The sequence below is a fragment of the Agelaius tricolor genome, unplaced genomic scaffold (genome assembly GCF_023055355.1).
Source record: "Agelaius tricolor isolate 1412-34295 unplaced genomic scaffold, bAgeTri1.0.p SCAF_5, whole genome shotgun sequence".
NCBI lineage: Eukaryota > Metazoa > Chordata > Aves > Passeriformes > Icteridae > Agelaius > Agelaius tricolor.
In genome coordinates this window covers 38,190,225-38,200,699 of record NW_027269265.1, presented here as the reverse complement: position 1 = coordinate 38,200,699, position 10,475 = coordinate 38,190,225, and the positions used below count along the sequence as shown (strand labels likewise).

The window sequence follows — 10,475 nt, the reverse complement described above, 5'->3', positions numbered from 1 at the left end:
CACCCAACCCATTACCTGAAATAGAACTTAGTCATATATGGAAGACTCTCTTCAAGTCATACAGACACAAGCTACTATTTTCCCTGCACCACTAATGGACATTTTTGTGGCTGCTGCACTTTCTGCATGTAATGGGGCATTTTAGTAGTAGCCCAATCACTTTCCCCTGAAAAGCCATTCCCACTGTAGCTGTTGCCTCAGTGAACTCCATGTAGGAGGGGCAGAGGGGTATCCAGATGGGCTGTCTGCAGGAAGCACACCTAGTTGAATCTGTGTTGTGAAAGAGGAATGCTGCATGACCTTTAAGTGGGCAGTGCACTGTTAGCTGTGTTACTTACTCCTATCCTTGTCTTTGAAAAGGTGCTGGTAAACAAAGACACTGGTAATCAGTCAATTCCTGACAGGCCAGATCAACTTCAGTCATAGCTGTTCAAGCACAGAAGACAGCTTGTCATCTTCCAGAAAGAGATTCAACTTGTTTGCTCTCGTCTTTGTAGCAAGTCATGAGGGATTTTCTTTCCGTCTCATAATGTTTTGTACGTGAATTATCAAATGGGGGCTCCACTCCAACAAGAATTCAAATTAGAAAAGCTCATGAACTTTCATGCATTGGGTTATTTTGGTATAATCAAGAGGGCAAAGTTCCTTTCAAGCAACATTCTTAGATAGAATCTACATACTTATGCTAGTGGTGGTGCTGAGAAACAACGAAGTTTACTGGAAGATGTTTGTAACGAAAATTTTTCAAGCATTGATTTTAATCTATCCTTGTGGTCTAGTGTGAGAACAGCTAAAACGTAAACCAAACCAAGTGTGATTTACTACTGTTTAAGAATGAAACAAAAAAGAAGTTACTCTGATTGCATTACATTGCTTTTTCTTTTGCACCAGTGAGCTGAGGAACCATCTAGCACTGGCCACATGTTGCCTTGGTCCCCTGATCTCAGTGTGCTCAGCTGAAGTGCTCTCAGGTATCACTATGTATCAGAATTCCTTATGTATCAGAAGCAACTGCACATGATAGGGCCTATAGCTTACTCTTTTCCTGCTACTTGCAGAATAAGCATAAAGAGAACTTTGGTCAAGCAGAGTTTTCAGAACGTGCTTTGTCTTTGATTTTAACAATGTCTACCTTAAAGCACAGACAAAAATTCTTTTTGCCTCACTCCATAATGAGGAAATACAGAACAGTTCCCAGGGGAAGAAACTGTTTCTCTTGGGCCAGAGGAGAGGCATGTCATATCTTTGTGCTGTTGCAACTCAGCAGAATAAAACAAAGCCTCTTAGTGGGGTATGTAAGTAATCTGATCTCCTATACTGCTGTGCAGTAGCTAATTGCATCTCTAGTTTAGGACACTCTCCTCATATCCTGTCCACCTAGCTCTGCTACCCGAACTTCTGTTTGATCCTAGTCTTTGTTTTACCAGTGCTCAGAGCTTTTTGTTGATATGCTGCTCTCATTTCTCCAGGGGTGTGTTACATGAGTATTAGCAGGTGTCATCCATAAGCCAGATCTGCAACCATTGCAGGTCTGGATTTTTGTTGTTATTTTACTGATTGAGATTTCATGAGGGTAGGCATGTCCCACTAGCCCCTTATTAAGCCAAAATTGGCATGTTCCCAGAGCTATCAAAGATCTATATTGGACCTGATAAAGAAAGACCATTTTCCAGCCTAGTGGGTGAGGCTTAGAACATCTTGGAGCAGCCTTAGAACAAAACATGAGGTCCATGGCTTGCCAACTTCCAATCAGATACAAGAAAAGCATGTGAAAGGAAGCAGGCCCTTACATTACAGTTGTTACTGCAGCTTGGATTTTGTCTTCTTAGAGAACACAACCTACAATTTGTTCAATGACAGCTGGAAAATAGGAGGGAAGAACAAGATAATAGTCGTCACACTGCTACTGATAAAGATGGAAAGACTACTGTGTTTAAGATATTACTGGTCCAGCCCAAGAATCCTTGTTTGTCTTTGTTAGCTAACCTGCATGCCCCTCTGGTTCCATAGTTGGTCCCTTCTGCCTGGCTCACCAAACAGACAAAAGATTACTCAAAAGCTGGCCTTGAATGTTGTGCTCTTTAGGAGCTCCTCTGGATGTGACTCAGACTCATCTCTTGTGTTTGTGTGGCCGGGTATCAACGTAGGGACAGGGCATAATGTGAGAGCACTCTGCCTAAGCAATCAGCTTCCATTTGCTGTCTTATTTCCTAGTCCATGTGTCAAGTTACTGACTTGCTGAGAGGCTGGATGTAGTTTCCTCTGTATTTTTCCAGGCAAATACTAGTTGTAGCCAGAAGAGTTTGTGCAGCAAGGTACTGTGTCCCACTTCCCTGCTCATTTGTGAGACCTACCTGTCTGCAAAAGACTCGCTCCAAGATGCTCCCTGAAGGGAAGTTGGGAGCAGGTATTTTTTACTTCAGTTTTTCTTTAGAATCTAAAGAGAGAGCAAAATCAAGCACTGCATGGCTGGTTTTCTCTGTTTTAATATAAAATAAGTATTTTTCCAACATCTTTTTGAACTAGGAGAAAAATCATTCCCAGACCTTGTTCCTTTAGAAAAGGCTTCTAAGTTATAAGTCTTAAATTCCACAAAATGGAAAAAAATTGCCATTAGCTGTAGCAGTTGTTTCACAAACTTCCCCTTAAGTAGACCAGGTGCACTCAAACTATCATATATTTTCTGTCCAACCTTCATAAATAACAGAGGCTTAGTAAGACTTACAAAGTATGTGCCATGCTGTAGAGTCAGGTACAGCAGTAACAGGCAGGAGATCACAGTTGGGTTTAAGCCAGACTAAAATGAGGTGCAGCTTAACAGTGGCTGATTTTCCATGTTGATGAATGAGGGATAACCAATGCCTTGTTTTCCTTGCAGTGGACGAAAAAAAGAAGTCTTGATGAGCTCCTGAGAATTGTATTCAGTGCTCCTTGGCCAGCATGGAAATTCCTAGAAGAATCTAAAGGAGGGACATCTTGTCCTGTTCCTCAGGTTAACACACTCTTTAAGAATCAGGAAAATGTACAATCTAGCTCCCTGCTGTGTGTGTAGATCTGGAAGGAGTGGAGACTTCAAACCACTGGTACAAAGTTCACAAACTTGGTGAAGTTTCTCAACAATAATAATAATAATAATAATAAGTCCTAAACATACTCAGAAGTTCTGTTGCTGATCCTGGTTTTTGTCAGGAAGATACATATTTCCTTGTAACCAAAGCTGGAATTTCCATGTGAGCAAAGTCATTTCTTCTGAGGATTGGTGACTCTTCGGAGACCTCTCAATCGACTGAGCAATTCTGTGATGAAGTCCTGCAATAAGAGGTGGTTGAAGAAGGATGTTGTATTAATTCCAGCACTCACCAGCCCAAAGTGACTGTGGCGTTTCCATCATTCCCACATTCACCCTTACATTGAGCAGAAACCAAATTTTGACATGTATTGAGCAAACATATCTTTTAGCTTAGGAAAGGAGACCTTGTGATGGATGAGAAGGGTCTAAAAGCTCCTCCCCTTTCCCTGTCTCCCTTTGGAACAGCCATGTTTACTTTCTCCTTGGGAACTAGCCTGACCCTCTTTATCCCAGATACCTGCTTTTCCCACCGTGAGATGACCTCAGGATGCTGTTGTTCTCTTTTAGGTTCCACTGCTTCCTGTTGCCACCATAACCTCCTGCCCACTTCTGCTGCCCTCCCAATCTAGGGCAAAGCAAGCTGTCCCTCTTGTTGAACCAGTAGAGCTCTATGTTGTGAATTGCAAACCATCCTGGAGCTGTGCCAGTTCTACAAGGAAGTGGCTGGCAGAGAAGAGGTGGAGCAAAACATGTAGGACTAATGATAATGTTGAGCAGGGGTTGAGGACAGGCAGAGCAGATAGATGAGCAGTTAATGGAGACAAACCCTGACTACTTTGCTGACACAGCCAAGGACTATGAACTAAACTGGCCTATCTGGTTATTCCAAGCAGAAGGCAATGTGCAAACTTTACCCTCTGCATGGCAAGTAACACCACCATAAAGAGGTGTGCAGCCTTTCTTACCCAGAGACATCGCTACATGTTCTTGTAATTAGGCAAGGTCACTGGAAATACTGCAGCTTGTTACCATTTGTCCTGTGCAGAATCCCAGCATCCTCACTTGGGTGATCAGAGGTTGCCACAACATGCTCTGGAAGTAAATGCCTAGGATCATACCTTTCTTTTCAGTCAGTCCTTTCAGTTTCTTGTCTGCCTTCTGCAGTTAAACTCCTGAGATCTTTCAAGGGGACTGGATTCAAGATCCCCAGGGTGAAAGTATGTGTTATTGCCAACAGGGCAGCAGTATCTATATTCAGCAGGTACTGTGCTGTCCACAAGACACTTTCATGGCTTCTGACTTAGCAGAGCAAACTCTGTTCAGTTACTGCTCTGGGAATGTGAGATTCTTGCCTCAGATCTGACATTCAGACACTCTGAAAACTATTTCATATTGCCAGCTTTGCTGAAACCCCTGGTGGGAGAGTATCTGTGATGATTGCTACAGCCCAGTTTAATTTCAGTGATACTAATACTGATTCAGTGATTGAATTTCAGTCATGCGTTCATCTCATTTTCTGTGTGTTCAGCACTGCACAGCCACATCAGCTTGACAACGCATGGAGTCTGATCGATGATGTGCAAGCAGAATGTTCACATGCAGTGCATGGGGCTGAAGCAGTGATGGGAACATATTTTGCACAGGTGTGCAGTGCAGCAAAGGCAATCCCTGTGTGGTGCATGCACACAGTATTACCTCCAATTGTCTGGACATTGTGGGATTTAACTCTTTAATTCAAAGTAAAAACTTCCAAAGTTATGTGGGGAAAAAAATCCATGCGTAAAATTAACCTACATGGCCACTGCTCAGCAGTTATCTGCCCAGTCTAACCTAAGGGCCGTTCTACATCCTTGTCACTCATAATCCTAGAGTGTTTTAAGCTATGAATGCATTCAGTTAACAGTGTAAAAATGGTTATGTGAGCTATGGCACTGTCTATGGCTTTTCTACACTGAGGATCAAACAGCAGCTCAGACTGATCAGCTTAGGATGTCTGAAACATGGAAAGAACTTCCTCTGATTGTAAAGCATAATTCCTTATTTGCTCTAGTGCTCTGCCTTCAGCTCATTCATGTGCATTTATATGTAATTTTACAATCACAGAATGAAGTGGCAAACACCTCCCATTATGATTAAACAAATCTGCAGCATGGTAGTGTCTTGGCTACTCAGCCAAGCAGCAGCAAAGACACCGTAACAGAATAGTATAACATGTATACATGTAAATTTATATGCTTTGCTCACCTCTGTGGGGCTGGAGCACTCATGGAGGATTTCCTAAAAAAACAAGGAGTCATCATTTTAGTATTTTATGAGTTGATCTAGTTCTCCCCTCCCTACAAAGAGGAAGGCACAAGAAAGCATCATGCAACACTACCAACACCTATTCTCTACCCCCTGTGCCACTAGTCTTTATGAAGAGAACTTCACTAACTTAAAATCACCAAGTCCCTCTATCTGACCTGTAGTTTTATTTTCTGTTCTTCATTAGGGACCTCCAGGAGATCTTCAAGATCAATTTGTGGTTCGGGAGCGGCTGCCTCTGTTTCCTCCCTTAGCTAAAAGGGAAAAAAACCACCAGAGTTAATTAACCTTCAAACTTCTAAGAACTCTAGAGGCCATCTTTAAAGAACTAAGCAGCTGAGTTACAATAAAACTATGCAGCAAAGTTGAGGTCAAGATATAAATCATCTCAAAAAAGGGAGGTTCTTGTAATGAAGGCATGGATTCCAGCCCCTGTGTAGTGTCTGCCACAGGCACACATCCTGACGTAGACATTCTTCATCTTTTCCAACCACTACATGGCTCAGGGATCATCACCCACCATTGGAAGACCATTTCAAGGATATCAAACTGCAGTGCCACATATACCAGCCTGTGACACTCTTCCTCTATGAGGAGTTCACCAAACAGAACTCCAACAGGCTTAATCTTGGAGAGGCATAAATAACAGAAGGAGATTTTAGGGTTTTATGCTAATTACACTCATCTACTTTGTATTTATACTAAGGCTTTTGGCAGTAATGGAGAGAAAATTATGCTGTTGAAAGACCTAACAATATTTTGCCAGCTTTCTCTAATAGATATGAGAGGGATATAATAGTCTCCTTTAATGTAAGAGGGACTCCAAGTTTTGGTGACTGGAGTGATAATCTTGTACTGCATGGGGGTGTTAGTTGAAAACATTTGTACACTTGATCACAGACACATTTTAGCTTCACAAATCTCTGCAAGAAAACCAGCCTGTGTTTTTCCAGTGTATTTGCAAAATTAATCTTTCACAACACAACACTAGTGATATTTTGGCATAGTAATCAGTAGAATAAGGATACTGGGTGAACAGCACAGTTCCTGACTGCCAGGTTGTGGCATTTATGGATGTGTCCATAAAACATTAAACATTAAAGACAATATTTACAGGAAAAAAAGAAACTTCTCCTGGGCAGTCACTGATACTAAGCCAGAGAGGAAGTAGAAAGCCCTTGTTTAACTTTGATACACAGCTAACTTAAGAATAAATAATAAACCAGAGTTAAATATATTGCACTGTGACCCACACAGTATTTCTTCTTAAAAGTAATATTTTTCATGTGACTTTTTAGAAAACAGGTGTTGATCCAGGCTGACTTAGTCTCTGGTTAAGAAACTAAGTAGGCTGGGAGGGTGAGATAGGGTCGGAAATCCCTGTGGTTTTTAGTCCTAGTGTGGATGTTCTTCTGGATTCCATATGCAAGGAATCATCTCAAAAATGAGTCTTAGTTTTGTTGCTAAAAAGCCTCATGACAGTAAACATCATAGCATTCCCTGCATCAGGAGGTGATGTTTGAGCTAACCTTGCTGTCATTTGAATCTCTGGAAGACACCCAGGAACTGCACTGCCAAGGGCAGGTGGAGCAAAGTAAGAGATAACAAAGAGACAATTGTAATGGAAGTTGAAGGATACAAGGAAGCCTAAAGAAGCAGGGCAACTAAATAGTCTTGTCACAATGTCAGAGGAGAGCAGGATGACCTGCTGGACATCTCCGTGATTACAAGTAATTTACCGTGGCACATGTATGTATTTGAAGAGATCCTGTTAACAGTCTCTGACCTGGCACAGCATTATGTTATGTAGTTCCTTGTAGCAAATCTCTTATGCTGGCCTGAATACATCAGGAAGCAGGGAAATCTCTTGTGCTGAAGAGATACTAGCAAGGGCAATCCACTGGCAATCTGTTCCTGTAAGGGCATGGCTGGGTTTCTCACTTGTGCCTGCTGGGATTTTGCAGTAGGGAAAAAGAATCCCCTTTGGGCATCTGCTCTGATGACAGATCATCTTCTTCCAGAGAATGATCATCTTCATTCTCTGGAAAACAGAACTCAACATAAACTGACTTGTTTTTCTGACACCCTTGAAGTGTAAAGGTGTATCTCTGTACACTTCAGCAAGTAAGAGTAGCACATGGAGGACCCCATCCTGGGTCATGTTACTGGTCATACCAAGTGCTTCCTGTCTGTCTCAGAAAAAAAAGTGACAAAAATGTGACTCTTTAAAACTGCAGTAATTCTCCAAAGGGCAAGATGTTCTGTTACTCAAAGCAGCAGACATTCTCCTTGCTTGTCTCTAGCAAACCTCAACAGTTAGGAAAAGGACTCTGAATTGAGCTACCAACTCCAGGGACAGTCCCTCAAATGCCAGTGCAGGATGGCTGGGAAGCAATATTGTCACTGCCACTCTTTTGAACAGCCTTCATTCAGCAGGACTACCATGGTAGCACTTTGCAGACACACTGAATTTTGCCTGTCTGACTGGGTCTGCTGATAACTTCTGCTCCCATGTGCACTATATAATGTTTCTTAATGCATTATGAAGAGGCCTAAGATACAGGTAAGAATTTCTTACTATCATTTTAATAAACTATAGAAAACAACTGGAAATTCACAACTAACTTGAAGAGATTAGTAATTTTTACTGAGCAAGCTGTGTTTGGGAAATCTAAAACAGTTAGTTAACTGAACAGAAGCAGTAATATACTCATTTTCAGAGGAGCCATGCATTTGCAGAAGAAGAAGGGACCTTTTTCTCCATATTTGTTTTCTGCCTGTTCTTTGCATAAGGCATAAATTAAAACAGAAATATTTTATCTCCCAACATGGCATGAGAATCTGGCACATTCTCACACAAATTTCAAATACACAGTCACACAGGAAGTCACACAGAAAATTATTATAATAATGATCATAATAATAAAAGCAACAACAATAATAAGGACAGACTTAGAAGCAGTTCCTGAAGTCTGGGTCTTCAGCTGTGAAGGTGACATTATTCTATAGCTCTCAGGCCCAGAAAATCAGCCTGGACAGGCAAAAAATTTTCTCTACCATCATGGCAAGTAGCATGAAACCCACCATTCATGGCCTGATCTGAATGTCCACTTCAGTGTTGATTGCAATTTGAAACTGCTGATGCTCAGAGCGGAAGGCTCTAAAAAATCATCAGCTCTTATTTCCTTGTGTCTCAAAAGTGTGCTTAACACTGTGCTGGGGTGCAAATACAGAGTACAGGGCAGAAAGGGCCTGGCAGTGCATTTAGTCCATCCCCATCCAGGACATAAATAAGCAGTTTTACACAATTTGTTAAACCCATTTGTGTCATCTGTTGAAGATGGAGATTCTCTGTGAGTCAAGAAAGCTGTATTTTCTTACTGTATCAGCCGCTGCTCTAGAGAAAAAAGCAAAATCCTTAATCAAGCTATTTAAATGTATTTAAGATCATGATGTACAAAGGGGGAAAACCTTTCATCTTTTACTGTACCACACTCCAAAGGATTATCTCAACCACAGAAGAATGCTATTGCTTCTGAAAGTACCCAGCATAACTATCATGCATCTAAGGACAATATATGAATAGAAGTGATAGTACAGGGTTAAAATTTCAATATACCCTGGCAGTGCTGGAACTTGAATGTCACTAACCCAGTGAAAAAATGCAACAGCTGAAGTAAAATACTGTACCATTCAGATGCTGTAGGCATTCCTGGCTCTTTCCTACTGGGACAGCTCTCAGTCAGGCAGGAAAAATTTGGGAGGGACCGTTCCTGGTGCAAAGGAAAGCTCAGGCAAGGGAGACAGCTCTGAGGATTGGTGACGATGGAGGCATAAGATTTCTACATGTGAGCAAAGAGTTTTTTTCCCAATCTTCCCTGTTGCCAGTAGTGTGTGCAGACTCTGCAGTTACAGCACATTCTGAAGTATGTCATTCAATCAGCAGGTAGAGCCTCACTGTTGTGTCCAAAAAGAACAGGGATACACTGATCACTCTAACCCAGGTAGCCCGGATACTGCTCACCACAAAGCCACTCACCACATGGAGCTCAGCAACAGGAGTCATCCCAGGTTTATACATCTCTCTAGGTTGTGCTAGTCATGCTGAGCAATAGCTACACCCCCTCAGTGGGTGCAGCTCCAGGCAGTTCAAAGCCAGTTGGATTGCATCAGTGCAAGCTTCCCTGCCTGCCAACACACCAGAGTGCTGCAGAGGGGGCATGGAGATAACCTGCTGGAAGCTGAAGACAAGGAACTATTTCCAGGGAAGCAGAGCAAGCAAACCTCTCTGCCAGCACACAGGGCCTCTAGAGCCATTCACCTGACAAGCAAGTGGTTCATGTGCCCCAGCTACTCACCCGGCACTGGTAGAGCTCCTGCAGCTGGGCGTTGATCCATTCCTCCAGGTCTAGCCAGCGCTGTAGGTCTTTGCGGTTGTACTTTATGGTCAGCTTGCCCAGTTTCCTGTGTGATGATTCCTCCCCAGGTTTCTCTGGTGTCTGGAAAGTCACCCGGGGCAGTGCACTGGAGTTGCTGGCCATCCTCAGTGCTTCCTCCTCTGACAGCAGGAGCTCTCCTTCCTCTGGGCTCCCTCACACCTTTTCTCTGCTTCCTTTACCAAAGCCTCTCTGCAAGCAGTGCCTCCCAGCACAAGCTAGTTACAGGCACCAAGGCTGGGAGGCATTGGTGATCCTAGGGAGAGAGTTAGGGGTTGCCACAGGGCTGGGGCAGCAGCCAGGCTCTGCAGGCTGAGTTACAGCTGCAGACTCTTGGGTTTCACCATCAGATGTGCTGACAGGAGCAGGGAGGCTGGCAGAGTTGTTGTAATAACATCTGTTGTTAAAAGAAGCCAAGTGAACCAGGGAATTGATGAACCATGTTTGTTAATATTTAACACAAGTCAGGTCCAAGAGGTGGGGAAGAAGGAGGTTTTAAATTACTGTTTTCCTACAGGCATAACTTACATGCATGTGCAATTCCAGAGGGCTGAGCCATACATAATGCATTGAATCCTGCTGCAGTTCATACTCAGTAAACTGCCTGCAGCTACAGGGTTTAGCTCCCTTTGAGATGATATATTTGGCATTTTCCAGCTAAAGCA

General features: G+C 42.7%; 1 protein-coding gene across 1 annotated transcript; it reads right to left on the bottom strand.

Moving 5' to 3' along the window:
* Positions 1-2,466: 2,466 nt before the first annotated feature.
* Positions 2,467-10,222, bottom strand: PPP1R14D (protein phosphatase 1 regulatory inhibitor subunit 14D). The gene is made up of 4 exons (XM_071427380.1): positions 9,733-10,222; positions 5,533-5,628; positions 5,315-5,347; positions 2,467-3,309 (listed from the first exon to the last, which is right to left on the bottom strand). The coding sequence occupies exons 1-4, from the start codon at positions 9,913-9,915 to the stop codon at positions 3,241-3,243; spliced, it is 381 nt and encodes a 126-aa protein (XP_071283481.1). The 5' UTR covers positions 9,916-10,222; the 3' UTR covers positions 2,467-3,240.
* Positions 10,223-10,475: the final 253 nt, after the last annotated feature.

Coding starts and splice junctions, on each gene's coding strand:
- PPP1R14D (XM_071427380.1), bottom strand. CDS start 9,915: ATGGCCAGCAACTCCAGTGCACTGCCCCGGGTGACTTTCCAGACACCA. Junction 5,629..9,732: donor AGGAGCTCTACCAGTGCCGG/GTGAGTAGCTGG, acceptor TTTCCCTTTTAG/CTAAGGGAGGAAACAGAGGC. Junction 5,348..5,532: donor AACAGAAAATAAAACTACAG/GTCAGATAGAGG, acceptor TTGTTTTTTTAG/GAAATCCTCCATGAGTGCTC.